This window comes from Cololabis saira, chromosome 1 (genome assembly GCF_033807715.1).
Source record: "Cololabis saira isolate AMF1-May2022 chromosome 1, fColSai1.1, whole genome shotgun sequence".
Taxonomy (NCBI): domain Eukaryota; kingdom Metazoa; phylum Chordata; class Actinopteri; order Beloniformes; family Belonidae; genus Cololabis; species Cololabis saira.
The window spans coordinates 39595927-39613364 of NC_084587.1; the positions used below are offsets into that span (position 1 = coordinate 39595927).

A 17438-nucleotide genomic window follows, 5' to 3' on the forward strand; every position below is an offset into this window, starting at 1 on the left:
CATTAATAGCCTTCGATAACTGGACAGCCAGCTACCTGAGTTGCACAACACTGCAGAACAACATAGCAGACCCGAGACTGTTCTGAAGAAACCTCATGAACAAACTGGAATCTGTCAGATAGATACGATTTAAACCAACGTAGAGCTGTCCCTTTAATCCCAACAACCAGCTCTAACCTGTGCAGTAAGATGCTGTGATCTACAGTGTCAAAAGCAGCACTGAGGTCCAGTAGAACCAGTATGGACAGTTATTCCTTGTCTAGGATTTTTTGGATAGTGATGATCTCAGCATTTAATGTCTCACATGCTGTGTCACTCAATTTAGGAAGGTTCAGACGTCCTGACCAATCTAAGATGTTACCCTTTGCTCTTGATGTATACATGTATAGCAGTGGATAGAATTCCCTGAAGTGATCATTTATGCCCTTGGGATCAATTATCATTTTGCCAGATTTTGATCTGATTTTATATATGGACATGTTGGTTTGTAAACCGCTCAGTTGTCGAGCTAGTAAGTTTTGGGTCTTGTCCCCCGGTTTAAAATATTTTTCTTTTATCTTAAACCATTGTTCCAGCATCTAGTCAGATAAAATGGCGTTATATTCACACTATTGTCGGACTAGTGTGAAGGGGAACGCTTTGCACATGCACTGCATGATTGAATTGGGATTAAGTCAGCGTAATCACTCAAATTTTTTTTTTTTTTTTAGTGAGTACATGTGCTGTCCCTCTCTCTCTCTGAAAATGAAAGGTCCTCCCGCACAAATGTTTTTTTTACTGCTTCCAACTTCATCTATCTTCTCACTGAAAGTAGCACTTGAAAAAGTTTCAGCTTAATTCACTTACTGTAGATAAGCAATGTGATGGGAAAATGTGAATATCCTTGGTTTCTTTCAGTTTAACTATTCCTTCCTTTATTCATTTATTCTTCACACCTGCTTCAGTCCCATTAAGGGTCACAGGGGTCTGCTGGAGTCTTTTCCAGCTGCCAACAGGGAAGGGAACCCTTCCCTTGCCTGATGGCAGCTGGAAAAGGCTCTGTTTACCCTTATACCCTGGACAGATTACCACTGATCACCACAAATTACATATAATCAGGCTCATATCTCCACAGTTCTTCTAATCATTTTTTAATTTCTTCATCATAATTCCATGTTATTTGAAAGTGACTTGCACAACTATTTACTGTAAACTACACAAGGTGCTCATAAAAGACTGTGACTAAAACTCCTAAATTAATTTGATGTTTGCAAAACCCTCATACCTCTACTCCATCTTGAATGAATATAGAAGCTGATCACAATGTCATCTGATTTCCTCTACTTTGACAGTTTTTAAAAAAAATAATTAAACAACCCAGGATTTTATTCAATTTATAAATGTAGGTTTTTGAACATTAGAGCCTTACAGAACTGATAAACAGTGGTAACAATTAAATGTAAATATCACCTTGCAAATGAAACTGGAACAAACGTATTATTTTATTTATTTTTTAAAAAACTTTTTTTAAAGTAACTTTTAACATGCAGGGGATAAACATGATAATAACTGACTATTATTTTATATTAAATATGCTTGAATAAAATATGCCTGAAGAGGTGGATATGCACTTTCTGCTGTAGGAATTTTTTTAAATTTTATTTTATTTTTTTTGTATAACAGGACTGAGGTTGTTGCACTCTGAAAAAAAAACAACATCTCTGAGATCATTCAAATTCCTTATAATCAGCCACACAAAGTGTGATTTAGCCTTAAATATTCCTTCAGATGTCTTTTTCATGTGTGTTCTTCACCCTAACACTGTTTGACTCATTCATTTATTAACACTATAATCTCACGTAGATAAAAACATTTTGCCATTATTATCTTCACCCTGTGCAAAGATAAGCTCTTTGTTCAGTAACCATCATCATATTCATTCTGGGCCTGCTGCCGGGCCAGCATGGCTTGGATGAGAGCATTGGAGCTGGACGGAAGTGGGTTTGGTGGTGGAGCAGGGACCCACTCCCTCCTGTCCTCTTCCTCCGCTCGCTGCCTGGCTTGCATGACTTGAATCATGACATCTGACACTGGCGAGGGATGGTCATATGAATCATCTTCTTCATCCTCCTCTGCTTGCAGTCTGGCTTGCATGGCCTGTGTGACAGCACTGGATTTATTTAAAGGATTTTCATAAAAACCAGTTGCACTGCTGTATTCATCAATTTCTTCATCCTCAGCTCTCTGCCTGGCTGCCATGGCCTGTGGAAGTGCATTGAAGGAGGAAGGGTGATAATTAGGCTTCTGATACAAATCTTCCTCTTGTCTTTGAGCTTCCTCGCGGGCCAACATGGCCTGCTTCAGAGCACTGGAGGTGGAAATGCCAGAGGGAACAGATGCTCCACCGGTCCTGTGTGGTACCTCCTCTTCCTCAGCGTGCTGGCGAGCGAGTAAAGCTTGAAACATTGCATTTGAGTTGGACTTATTTCTGGAGTGGTGGTCATCTGAATGTCGATTTGCAAGCTGAAAAAAAAAGAGTTCTGTTGTTTAGAAGAGTTTTTAAGAGACTTGTGGATTCAAAATGATCTTAGAATGATTTTGTAATTCACAACAAACCCCTTTTTGTTTTCTCTGATCAGGATTTCTCTTTGGGTTAGATTTCTGGAGGTTCTGTAGCTTGTCTAACAAGAAAGACTTGTCTTTTCCCTCCTGGTGAGAGAAAAATGCAGCGGGTGTCATAAATAGAGGGTACTACAAATAAAACACAAACATGAAGCTTGAATATCAAGAGAATCCAATGTAAAACTAAATAAAAAATGAAAACAATAAAAGCCAAACAAGGATGCTTTTCAAACACTTACATTAACAATCTGTTGTTTTAGAATGGCAATAAGCTCCTTGCGTCCTTTAGTAAGTTGCCAGAAGATGTTTATGATGACTCTGAGCAGCAACAGGAGAATGAAGATGAAGATGAAATAAAATAGAAGCATGAGCAGAGTCAACATGTAGCATGCATATACTGTGACACACTTACAGGATAATGAGGGTGAGAAGAAAGTAGAAGATTTCACTCCTGATAACATTTTCGTAGATCCACACAACCCAGTGACTTTCTTCCAGACGATCCATCCAGTTTCCAACCACACTGAAGGTATTATTGAGTCCTCGGAAAGGTCCACAGTGCTCTGAAGGTATCAGACTAATGAGAAAGACAAGGTGAATTTATAAATTATATTCTGGTAAATCTGTATCTACGTACAGAAAATAATCATCTTTTTTATGATTATTATGATTATTATGATTATTATGATTATTATGATTATTATGATTATTATTATTATTATTATTATTATTATTATTATTATTATTATTATTATTATTATTATTATTATTATCCCAGCTGTTAAAGCAGCACAGAGGACCTGTTGCAATTTCAAGTGCTTTGGGTTCTCATCAGCAGAGGTGGTGGATGTCACTTTTTGAATGCAAAGGAATTTAGGATATTGTAGGAGACCGGTTCAATTATGATTATAATTACTGATAATATTACTGATACTATGATGATATGATGAATATGATGATACTATAATTACCTTATATTGTTGTTGGTGTTGTATTTATTTATTTTTTGTTATTTTGTCTTTTTCCTCTCTTTTCTTTTCTTTTCTTCTCTTTCTTTTCTTTTAATTTTATTTAATTTTTATAGGTTATATATGATATGATATTGTGAGGAAGGGACAGGACTAAATAAGCGTTCTGCTTCCTCCTGTTCCCTCTCGAACACATTGTTTTGCTGTGTGTTTTATTTTTGAATGAGACTGTTAAATTGTTTTGCTTTTTTTAATATTTTGATGCTTTTAATTTGATTGGGTTTTGTTGTGTTCGAGACAAAGCCAATAAAAAATAAAAAATAAAAAAAAATAAAAAAAGATCTATTTTTTATGGTCTCTTCCTCAGTCACTCTTTCATTTTCTATTCTTTCACTATTCTCGAGCATGTAGTGCAGCATAGTAAGTGTAACGTAGTAGCCCAACTGAACTAGGAGCTGAAACTCTGTCTGTGTATATGGATAGCAGCACAGAAGATCGATGCAGCTACACAATTCTTCGTAAAATAAGCAAATATCATTCCTAATGAAATTGAGGCTGATATTTTAAAGCGAGCATCTGGCCTTTGTTCTGCTTTAAAGCTGTCCCCTCTCACCTCCAGGACGTGTATGCAACCACAGAAAGAGCTCCCACAAAGAAAGGGAAGAACAGCAGAAAGATGAAAATGGTTTGCATCTGAGCTGCCCTGCCGGATCGCCGTGGAGGCTGGCAGTTGTGGGTCAGACTGATCTGAGGAGGCACAGTAACGGATACAATCAACCTTACATGCGCACATGCAAACACCACACAAACTGTTATTTAATAACTCATGGAAAACTATCAAAAATGTCATGTCAGCCTAACCATCTTATTTTTTAAAGCCTCTAAAATGGTACACACACTGACTCACATTGCTTTATAGGACATTGTGTTAATAAAACATTCAGTAACAGAGGATCCACCATGGATCAAATTCAAAATCATACTGAGGTCATTTAGTTTCCTTACAATGATTGAGCCTGGACTATTCACCCATAATGATTAACCCTGGTAAACTGGAAACCCCAGCTGTCTTTTCCTCAACAACAAGTCTATGAGTGACACGATTTTAATCAATTATTGACATAAGAGCGAAATAAAGTAACATGAACCATAAAGAGCCTAAGAAAGCTATGGCAGCAGTCACTCAGCCAACCAAATCTGCAAACCAACATTTTACCTTTTTTAAGTAAAATATGATGAAGAACTTGAGGATCTGAATGGCTGGTAGTAGAGGAGAAAAGTAGATTCCAATCCTAAGGGAAATAAATGGTAACTTGAACCAATTATGTAAATCAATAACAGATATTGTACTAGATCTTATAATAAATGTGGAATTTATTTATTTATTACCAGGCCAAAGTCTGAGCATAGATGAGCTCGAGGACATTTCTGGCTACATCGAACTCTGGCACTCCTAGGGCTGGATATAATTTTGTCCCAATCACACTATTACAGATAAATGTTGACAGTCATTAAGAGCCAAAGTTAACTTTTCCCATTTATTGTACAGAATATAAACCAAATTTGAAGTGTGGAACTCACTTGCTGAGAAACTCGCCAAAGAAGGATCCCAAGATCTGGAAAAAGAAATCAAAAACGACCAAGCGATACAAAGCCTGGCCTACCACCGACTCCCAACACTAAGAGGAAAACAAATTTGTGAATAAGCTTTTACTGATGAACTTAAAAGGCAAGACAGATTATTTTTCAAAACTTACCAAAAACTTTGGAGGCACTAAATAAATCCAATAATAACACAAAACTGCCAGAATGGACATCCTGAGGAAGACATTTCTGCGAGTTGGACAAAAATGGGGAAATATTAAATCATGGATTGTCAATAGTAATTACTGCTTAAAAAATAAAAATAAAATACAAAAAACCTTTTATGTACATAAGAATATATTTGGGTGAATTCAGTGACATGAAACAACTTGGTCACTTTAGGGCAAAAGTCACAAAATATGCTTGTCAGTGAGTGGTTCAGAGTTTAAGGGTATATGCCATCACAAAGATCAGAAGGCAGGTTTCCATCAGCAGGAGTAAGGAGTAAAACCCAGGGAAAAAAAACAACAAAAACCTGGGAAAGAACTGCTCTGACCTTCTCCTCGGTCCTTTCAGGTTTTGTGTCACCATTAGAGGATCTGACACCTTTAGGATCCACTTGCAAACCTTGCAAACTAATGCTCCATACCATTTGAACCATTTTCACTTGTTTGCAAACCATCAATAAAATTGAAAAGATGTGTGAGAGGTAGAAGAGGAAGCTAGAGGGATGAGGTTGACGTTTAAGGAGCCAAGATTGCTGCTGCACTCAACAGTATTTTGGGGTTGAGCAGAAGTACCTAACACAAAAGAAGGATTTGTCTCTGAATTCCTGCTTGGACCATTCCTGGTAATGAAAACATTTTCCAACAGGCCTGTAAAACTACCCCAGAATCCTGCTAATGGAAACCTGCTTATAGTAGGATTATTTAGGTTTGTCATCTTTATCTCCACCCAACCACACACGATGCTGCAATCACTGTACCTCCGAAGAGGCTAATACAAAGCTGGACCACTGATTTCAAATGAGGCACACCCCAAAGGAGACAGGGGCGTAGCTGAGTTCACTAACTCATTCAACCATGTAAATGAACAGGCTGCTATGAACAGAGCCATAAAGCCATGGCTGAAAAGGGAACCTTTGAATTCTATCTCTGTTTTATTTTGACCAAACCGTGACACAGGCATTTTGTGATAACCTCAAGAGACTGTGCTAATGTTTGAAAAAACAGCATAATATATTAAAAGTTCCGTAGATATACACTTATTTGATTTTTCTAAGGGGAAGATATGATATCTTCAAGACATTACACTATAAGTAAAGTTGCAACAAGACTGCCATGCTGGGGACTCCAGGAAACTGTATTATTCCCAGAGGCAACAAGGTAGTTTAATATAAAAATTACGTTTTTTTAGCCTCTGGTAAAACTGAGCAGAGGTTCCAGATAGGAAAATGTTTTTATCTAAATGACAGCAAAGAACAAAAATATTGAAAAAATTTGGTATTTAAAAAAAAATGGGAATAAAAACAATGTTTAAAAAAATGTGGTAAACCTGAATCTTTAGTTTACCATCCATTGCTATCTCACCTAGCTACTAAGGCATAAATCTGTCTGCGTTGGCTGGAGTAGTTTTCAAACTTATTGAAGAGGGAGAAGATGAGTGGAATGACCAGATTCATCAGAGACACCACAAAAGGAACCAAGAGAGTCTTTGCTTCCTGCTCCAGAGACCAGCTGGTATCATCCGTCACCTGCTATAATGATAAAACACACTCATGTTAATTGTGTCTGCAATGAATCAAACCTTGTACAACCGGTGAATGACATGACATAACTTATTTACCTATAATCTTCAAGACACATGCTGATAAAGATAAAATACGTCTCACAAACCATAAAGCATGATACGCACTTGCTCATGACATCACTACAAAATGATCTGCAACTGTGCTATATTTTTTTCTTCTGCAAACAAATGTATACCCAAAACAAGTTCAACATTCTATGCAAGTTCAGAATGAATGGGGATGATTTTTTCTTGGCTTGTGTACCTTCTCTTCATGTTTGCAGAGATAGAAGATGCTGGCTCCACAACCAACAGCCAAACTGGTAGACAGTAACCAGGATCCAACATGAACACCGTAATGCTTGAGCTTTTCAGAAAGTGTTAGCATCTTCCCCTGGGCTTTCTCTGATAAAGACTCCTAGAGAATTAGCGTACAGACAGATACGGCAAGAGTCAATTCTTGTGCATTGAAACAAGAACAAACCTCTTCTGAACATCTTCTTCGTCTGAATTTGTTTGCCCTAGTAATTTGAGATAAAGTTATACACTGAGCCCAGCTGAGTCTATTACAATCCCCACATACTATTCAAGATTCTAAATAGTCAACATACTGTATCCGTTAAGACTAGCTTTCTTAACTAACATCAATAGGTTTAATTCACAACAACAATCACCTTAAGTTGGACACGGAGGTTGTTCTTGCGCCGTCTCACTGCTCTTTCATTGGTTACAGTAAAATCCCAGCTGCACAGAAGCTGCCAGGCACTGTTTGAAGCTGGGTCTGCTAGTACATAGTTTTTCTTGAAAGAGCTTGTCATGCTGCATGGAAACAAATATGCATTATAAAATGTATGATTAATGAATTATTTATTGAAGAAAAGGTGAAAACCTGAGGTAAAAGAACGTTTTCATTCTGGACCACAATTTATATAGAAGATTGAGCTGACCTGAAAATAAGTACGATTCCACACAGTACCATGTAGAGAGAAGTGGTAAAGAAGTATGCCAGCTGCCTGTCGTACCCTTCCAGAGTTGTATTACCGGTACTGTAGACGCCATAGTACATGACAGTATAGTTGAAGAAACCCTAAAAAAGCCAAAAACAGGTCATCACTTCTATAAAACATTCTTAAAAATAAATAACTTAAACTGTGTTTATTATCTTTTTTTTTTTTTTTTTTTTGGAGTGTTAACACAACATAACTTTCTTTTTCCTATTTAAACACACAGCAGATTGTTTGGAGCATGAAAAATAAGCCCAGTCCTAGCTCAGACAGGTTCCAATTAAAATATGATGCACTGCTAAATGCTCAATTTCATGTTCATCAGTTAATCAATAATAATATATATCTAATTTTGTGTGCTGGGTAAGTCCTTTGAAGGCTATCATGATATTTTTTTCCTCTGATAACAGATGAGTGGTGCAGCCGAAATTAAAGTTTCAGACTAAATGTCTTGCAGAAAAAAAAGTACCCTTTATTGCCTTTATTGTAAGTGTTTTGCCTTTAACAGTTTCTAAATTATATATTTTTGCATCATTATGAATACATTGGGTAATTTTATGTAATTTTTAATTTAATTGTTTTATCTTTTATATTTTTTCATTGTATATACTATTTGTATTTCTTTTTATTGTAGAGGTGTACAGAGGTCTCAGAAATTAATGTATCAAATATGATCCATCTGGCATTATAGTCTCGAATTTCTAATGATAATTTCATCTATTTTCAGTTACAACATTCTGATCTGTCCAGATTTAAATTAAACCACAGTTAGAGAAAAAAATATTTGAATGTGACTTCACAAGAAGGTGAAGGTAAGTGTTGTGCTACTCTCTACTTACAGCTCCTGTCAATAACTCTAGTCCACTGAATTTCACATTTGGGGGTAAGTGGGGTGAAGGGTCAACAATAAGATGCGGGATGGTGATGAAGCCAAAGTTGACCAGGAAGGAGAAAATGTTAAAAATGAGAAGCCACTTGAGGAACACGAAATAGGTGAGAACACTGGAGCCGAACTTGCCCCCAATCTCTTTCATGATGCCTTGCCACAGTTCCAGTGTTTGCCTGGCTGATCTTATACTGTAGCCACACCTTCGTAAAGACTAAAACAACAGTTTAAAAAATATGTTATGAATATACATTTGCATATGGCATACAATTGTAATTAATGAAGCAAATGTCAAACATAGTAAGAGTTCTAGTTTTGCAATATGACTAATGAAACACTCACCAGTGACATATTTTCAGAGCAATCGGCAAAACATGTGAACTGTCGAGATTTCTTGAAAGTCTTGAATACCAGTACTTGGTTCCTGTGAAGGAAATGTATATGTCAAACAATGCTCATGTCTACATGAACATTTTAAGATTTTCAGTTTTACTTAAAAACACACACACACACACGCGCGCGCACACGCACACGCACACGCACGAAGTGACGAACACTGTTGTGTATGTGTTTTAATATTGCTTTTATGGCATGTTATTTACACTGGCCTGACATTGACCTGACTTGACTATTTTGCCATATACACCACCCACTGTAGTAATATTCCCTAATGCAACATCACCTGTTAAACCACAGAAACTGCTTAGAAGCATGAGAAACAAAGAAACTGAGCCAACATGATTGACCTGCCTTCGTAATGCTGTATACATCAATATTAGCTGTTCAGCCCTGAGCATCTGAGGGATGTACAATGTTAGAAATAATGAATTAACATCATCAGATAATGGTAACACCCTATTGCCAGACAGCACAGGAGAACCCTTGGAGAATTCCACATGAGGATGTTTTGGCTTTAGACACTTCTGATAGGCCAACTGCAGGTGTATGTTAAGGCACACCTTCAAACAAAAGTGCATCATTTCATAACATTACAATGAACTAATAGAAGAAACCTTCATAGTCTGGTTAATTATTGAATAACTATTTATAGATTCTCAAAGGGCCTGTGTCTTTATTAAGAGCAATACCCAAGAAATGAAATGGGAATTCTTCTGAATATTTGTAGGCAGTACTAAAAAAGCATGTTAGCATAGAGAAACCCACAGTGTGGCCTTCTGCCAGACTTTATGAGCTAAAAGCAGAAGAGCAGGATTATACAAAAGATTTGTGGAGGGCTATCCAAAATGTCTACATTAAAAAGTAATTTGCCTAATAGTACTTTTACAAAAAACTGAGCAAATGTATCTATTCTGACATTGCATAAGCTAGTAAAATCAAAGTATCACAAAGATCTTTCTCTTATTTTTCTGACAATTAAAAAAAGAAACCTAACTAACCTAAAATAGGAAAACTTTCTTCATTACAGTTAAACATGGGAAAAACACAAATGACCTTTAAACTATACGGAAAGTTCTTATCGCAACAGTAACTCCACACTCATTTTATGGTTCCCATAAGGATGTAATGGATAACTAAGTGCTTTGGAGTGACACGAACAACGGCTTGTTTATCACTTCTGATTCTCAACCCACCTGATATGTTTCTTCTCTTCAAAGCTCATTGGAAGGTTCCGGATGGCCTGAATTTGTTCTCGTGTCGACAGACTAACAAGTTCCTTGACCAGGTTTTGTTCCTCTGTCAGACAGAAAATGACATAACAAGTGCTGCCTTTTATGTTTCCAATATATACCATCAATACTGCATATCAGTTGTCACACTTCACAAAGCACAAATTCAAGAGGTGTGATATGATCCCAGTAATGGACACGTACCGTTTTCCATTTCACTCCTGATGGCATCCTCTGTGATAGCTAAATGGGCAGGATCTGCATTTGGAAACATGCTCATCCTTCTCATTCCTCTCCATCTCATTGTCATGTTGCCTGGATAAACACAAAATGTGTTTTATGTTAAATTTTTTCATTGACTGTACCTAACTTTGAGATACGAGTGTTAATTTGAATGCACTAATGGAAGGCAGCACAGATAGCATAGCAGGACGCAGCATGTTCAGAAAGCATCATTGTGGCTGCTTTTATTGAACCAATGACACTAAAGCTGTTAGAGGCTCTACTTCATATGTGTTAACTCTGACTGTGATTATGTCACTTAGTACGAGGGGCTCAAGTAGTGTTCTATGGAGGATTTTTTGTGCCAAAATTAAATAAATAAATACATCATTAATTAATTAAATTGGGAATGAAATATATCATTAATTAATTAAATGTGTCATTAATTAATTAAAATTAGAATGAAATATGTCATTAATTAAAATACAATTCATTTTAAGTAAAAATATATATTTATTGTTTCAGCATTTAATTAATTAATGACACATTTAATTAATGATTTCGTGTTGCGTGTGAATCATGAAATGTAAAACTGCATTTAATTAATTAATGACACATTTAATTAATGATTTCGTGTTGCTGAATCATGAAATGTAAATGTAAAACTGTCAGTTTCACTCGTCAAACTCAGTGGGCGGAGCTAACGCAAATCTAGTGGAATCCACTGCTTTGGTCTGTACGGAGCCCTTGAGGTGACATGGAAATTATTATTGTTATCTCGTGCGCACGACTTTTTATCTCGTGCCATTCACTTCAACATATACAGCTATTGATGCCAAGCGTTTATCTAGTCGTCGAAGTCCGATCTCGGGAAACTGGCTTCACAAACGACGTTTTAAAAGTGGAACTATTTCCAGAGGCGGAGTTGACACAAAGTGCTTCGATATTGTCACGTGAGCGTGCTGGACCAATCAGAGTGGCCGCTGGTCCAAGATCGCTGCCTACAGTGCTGATTTTATTTGTAGAAATAAGCTTTAAATTAAATGACTACAAACAATGTTATATGTAAACGAAAATTAATCTGAATTATAAACCTAAGAGACCTGCTGAAACAGTGATAATTCTGTCATTAGATAGAAAATTAGACAGTGATGATTCTGTCATAGGGGTTCTCCCTAATGATGAAGAAAGAAATATAATACCCATATGCTCAAAACCTATGTTAAACCTGCAATAATAACATGTTTTCTATTTTAATAGAGTTGTATTATAGTTATTATATATATATATATATATATATATATATATATATATATATATATATATATATATATATATATATATATAGTTATTATATATTATTATAGTTGTAATATTTCTGGTTCGTTTTGTTAACTCTGAGCTTTGTTGGTTGGTTTGTCATTTTGTCTCATTTTGCTGGGACGCCGGGTCCCTCCACCGAGACAACTTTTGCGGTATGACTTCACACAATACACGCGCTGGGTGACGCCTCCGCTCCGACGTCGTTGCTACGGCAACCCGTCAGATCAGTCAATGATGTGGCCCAGTCTGAACAGAGCCAGATCCGATTTGGACACTTGCTAAAAACAGTGTGGACAGTCAGCCCTGAAAATCGGATATGAGAAGGAATCAGATATGAATCAGATTTGCCTGCAGTCTGAACGCGGCCCTAGTTTATCGGAATGTGTCCCGAAGCCCTGCAACAATCCATTATGTGGATTCGATTTGCCTTGACTTGATGTGCAGGGGAACCAATCAGGTGTTTGGAATCCGCCCACTGAGTTTGACGAGTGAAACTGACAGTTTTACATTTACATTTCATGATTCAGCAACACGAAATCATTAATTAAATGTGTCATTAATTAATTAAATGCAGTTTTACATTTCATGATTCACACGCAACACGAAATCATTAATTAAATGTGTCATTAATTAATTAAATGCTGAAACAATAAATATATATTTTTACTTAAAATGAATTGTATTTTAATTAATGAATGACATATTTCATTCTAATTTTAATTAATTAATGACACATTTAATTAATTAACGATATATTTCATTCCCAATTTAATTAATTAATGATGTATTTATTTATTTAATTTTGGCACAAAAAATCCTCCATAGTGTTCCACTTAACCTCAGCATGCAATTTAACTTCTTAACAATTTTTATTTCAACCCTCAGTTCTGTACTATTTTATTTTCTCACAAAATGTAAAATGGTGTTGTTTATTTATTTAATGTATTTTTTATTTTTTACATTATTTCATAATGTTATTGCATTCTATTTTTAGTTCCCTTACCCCCGCCTCAAAATGTCAATTTAATGTATGTTCTTAGAGTATGTTCTTCTGCTGCCCTTTGATGATCCATTTAAAAAAAACAAAAAAAATTCAACGTTCCTTGTCCTTTTTTTTACAAGAGCTTTATTTAATTAGGACTGCCATTAATAATTATCCAGTGTGGATGAAAATTCAATAATAATAATAATAATAATAATAATAATAATAATAATAATAATAATAATAATAATAATAATAATAATAATAATAATAATAATAATAATAATAATAATAATAAAACAACACAAGAGCTACCTTTAAAATGAGTATATGGAGAATAGGTTTAATCATACCTGACATTGAAGAACGATGTTGAACAGGTAGCGACTGATCATATTGAGAGTCAGGATCAATTTGAAATCTGCTGTGATCTGAAGTTTTTTAAAAAGTGAGAAGGCAACAGAGAACAAGTATCAGCAAAAATGTCATTAAGCATCAAAGTGACAAAGACAAAACTGGCATTGTACCTTTCACCGTACCACCTATCACTAGAACTATCATACAATGTTGTGAATACCTACAGTATATGAGTTCACAACAACCTAATATTGTTCAATCATTATTAAAGTGTACTTCCATGGGAACACACAAAATTCCATGTGTGTAAACAATTGTTCAATAATAATACTCTTGACCGTGTTACACTTTAGTTTAAATATTCATTAAAGCCGTGTTTTGCATGTGTTTGATTGAAGGTTTTGTTTTCTTCTCAAGGAAACTTTTGTTATCCACAGTCAAAGCAAGCCTCTTTGAGTCAGCTGTGTTGTAATGCCAAGTTTTATGGCTGCCAGATGAGGTTGCTATAGAAACATAGTACTAGGAAGGAGAGGCAGGTGGTATTCAGTTGCTATCAATCTGCAACCATGGAGCTAGATGTCAAAAAATCCTCACACCTCTTTTGAATTAAAACAATTTAGCAAAATCCCAAAGCTCTACTCTTCTGAGCTACATTTTTATCACTTCAATCAATCAATAAATGTATTTGTCCCCAATGGGGCAATTAATTTTGCAGCAATATATACACATAGTAAAAAAGGACAACGAGTTTAAATCTAAAAATCCAAGCACCACAACAGCTACCTTTTCCTCATGGAATTGAGAAAGGGAGATGGCAGAAGGTACAAAAGAATGTTTATACAGTATCTGTTAGTTTTGAGAAATGGAAGTCTGAGCAATGTACCCGATGGAAGAAACTGAAGGGGACCTATTATGAAAAACATGTTTTTTCTTGCTTTAACATATATAAAGTGGTCTCCCCTCAGCCTGCCAACTCAGAGAAGGAGGAAAGCAACCAAATTCTGCAGTGTCTGTACAGCCGCACGGATGAGCCGTCGGGATGAGCCATCCTTGAAGACATTCAAGGCTTCTTTAAAATAAGTATTAAATGCCATAATAGGTCCCCTTTAAAGCAGCACAATGTAACTTTTCCACCTTAATATAATATTTCCAGAGTCATTGTGATGGTACATCAACTTCCAACAGGTTTAATGACACCTCTGTCATGGTCTGAGGGGTCTGTATCTCCTTCACTGGCACTATGTAACTTTGAGGTGCATGGTAGGAACCCTCCACACTACTGGTAAAGCACTACCGCTTTTGTCCAAAGGAGCCGCCAAACTCAACAAAAGCTGAAAGTTACATTGTGCTGCTTTAAGCAATTATTACCAAGTTTCAAAAATAGCTATTTTCTTTCTTGATGTGAATTAGAATTGTATGAAAAAAGTGACTGCATTGATAAAACTTTCACTTTTTTCCCAATAATAAATCCATGGCAAGAACTTCAATGTTTAGGGAGTAGGTTATTCTGCCACCTACTGAGGTTCCGCTGCCTTGAAAAACCCCCTGGTTGGGAGGTCATGTGACCCATGGGGATGCTTTCCCTTTCCTTCCAGCTCTCTTCTTGCCAGCCACTCCTCGGTGCTCCTCGAGTCGTACTTTCTGTGAACCCAGCTCTTTCCCCCCAGCTAGCTGAGTTGTCCCCGGCATAAGGATTCGTATGGTGGTTTCTGCTAGAAGACCTAAAGGCCAGAAAAATAAAAATAAAAAAAAACATTTTGAAAGAAAGATGAAATGCTTATTATTCAAGCTGATTACTTCATCCTCACATTAATTTAACCATTGCAGGATGAGAACTACAATTTATGATGAGACATAATTATAGTTCCGGTGATTAAGATGCTAAAACATTTTTTTATTTGCATTAAACAATATTTTGGCTTGTTTTTCCTATAAATATTTACATATTTCTGCTACAAGAGACATCATTTCTATAATGTACATTATGAGGTTTATTACGATAATTTTTTTTTTTTATTGGAAATCTGTGCAAATCAGTTCATTTTATCCCTTTCATTTGTAGTAGAGTTTCCCCTTATGCTGTAGAGGTGTTTTAGGTCATTTTAGAAATATACGGTACAATACAGTAGGGACAAATATGATTCGGTTTATGAGTTACACACAAAGAGCATTTCTAAGATCTTAATGATCTTTCTAAAATCTTAAAAATGTTTAACAAAAGACTAGCATTGCATCGTACTAAGGTGAACCAGGGTAAAAAAAAAATGGAGCTCTTGATTTAGTCATAGTTTCTCTAACTTAAGAATAAGAAATGCATGATTGCATTATTAAATAAATGCCCATTACATTTTTTACAGGGAAAATCTAGCTTTAAAGCACATTTATGGAAAAAGGCACAGTATGTGTTGCATGGTAAAACAAACCTTTTATCGATTTCCAGAGTCTCACTGTCATGGTAGGCAGGGTTGAACAATCCCTCGTTACCGTAATTTGTCATGAGATCCTTCAAATAGAACCTTTCGCTTTTCTTTGGAGGAGGTAATAATTTTTCCGATCAGTCTACTGCAGTCTTTTTCTGAATGTTTCTTTCCACATCTGGTGATGTACTGTAAAAAAAAAAGAAAAAAGAAGAAATGAAAACAAACTTGTCTACTGAATGAACAAAGACAGTTCATAATGTTTTCCTTGGGATATTTTAACAGGTTTTTAAATTGTCCTTACACTTTAATAAACTCTAAACAACCTGAGTACACGTATGCCAGGCAGTTCTAAGTAGATTGACAGCTCTGTTGACACAGGGAAGCATGCGTAATTGAATCTCTTGCGCTCATCTTCATCATTAATTCATTTTAGAGGGTTGGTTTCAGTCATGCATGGTGAAATTAGCTCGGTGGTTCTCACACACAGTCAGTACACTTTAGTTGTCACAAAGCAAAAGTCTGAAAATTCAGCAATGCAGAAAAAGAACATGGATACTTGGAGATGAATAATCTTGGTTGTAAACGATTTTCTGTTACTGTAAAAATAAATTTACACTCTATTTTCTTTTTAGACACTCCTCACCTTGTGATGTGATAGAGAAAAAATATGTCCTGCCAAAATGTTAGAGGATCTGCATTCCAAGTAGATTAATCCAGATGGGCCCCTGTGAATCAGCCTGACACCTGTGTAGGTGAGATAAAACAAAGGAATGTCTGTCTACCAGGAAGCTCTTGAAGGTAAAATTAAAGCTGAGCTAAAAAAGGTCAAAGTCCATTAGCCTACTTCTGAATATGCCCAGGAAGGCCATATGGCTGCTTCCAGCTGTGGAAAAAAGAAACTCCTCTCTAAAATCTCTATAAAAAACTCTTATATAAACTAGCAAACTTCTGTCCATAACACACATACAATTAATAAATTAAAGAAAGAAAGAAAGAAAGAAAGAAAGAAAGAAAGAAAGAAAGAAAGAAAGAAAGAAAGAAAGAAAGAAAGAAAGAAAGAAAGAAAGAAAGAAAGAAAGAAAGAAAGAAAGAAAGAACAGCATAAAAAAGAAACCTATGAGCTGGGTGCTCCTTCACAATATATATATATATATATATATATATATATATATATATATATATATATATATATATATATATATTCAGCAGGGATTAGAAAATTTAGGCAGAAAAAAATACTGCCTTAAAAAGACTACTTACAATTAAAGTCAAACGCTGAATTTATTCATTTAAATAAAACTACATATAAACCTAGGATAGCCTTACCACTGTTTTATATCATATCTCATTTGTATCCAATAACGAAATTAATTAATGAGGACGGACGGAATAAATTGGTATACAGGATCTATTTTGCTGTGCTGTTCTTTTAAGGATAATTAAACAATTCTCAAATTATTTAAATATATTATTTAATTCCACTCAGGTTTTATTTATGTGCAAAGTATAGTTTTTAAGAAACTATACTTTGCACATGAATCCAAAAATCCAAAGGCACTAAATGTATTTCATGTAAACCGTTCAGGGACAGTCAGGGAAGATGGATGAGCTGGATTCTGGTCCAGGAAGTCGTGGAAAAGACTCCGTGTTCCTGAATGCTGATTTATGGTTCCGC

At 35.6% G+C, this 17438-nt stretch overlaps 1 protein-coding gene across 1 annotated transcript; it reads right to left on the minus strand.

Moving 5' to 3' along the window:
* Positions 1–1605: 1605 nt before the first annotated feature.
* On the minus strand, positions 1606–16524 carry tmc5 (transmembrane channel like 5). The gene is made up of 21 exons (XM_061722841.1): positions 16407–16524; positions 15767–15949; positions 14862–15064; positions 13340–13417; positions 10664–10774; positions 10424–10526; positions 9174–9255; positions 8785–9045; positions 7889–8028; positions 7616–7760; positions 7207–7359; positions 6743–6909; positions 5327–5402; positions 5151–5248; positions 4959–5054; positions 4786–4861; positions 4183–4316; positions 3014–3178; positions 2841–2919; positions 2596–2688; positions 1606–2502 (listed from the first exon to the last, which is right to left on the minus strand). Exons 2-21 carry the CDS (start codon positions 15838–15840, stop codon positions 1897–1899), a joined length of 2940 nt encoding a protein of 979 aa, XP_061578825.1. The 5' UTR covers positions 15841–15949; positions 16407–16524; the 3' UTR covers positions 1606–1896.
* Positions 16525–17438: the final 914 nt, after the last annotated feature.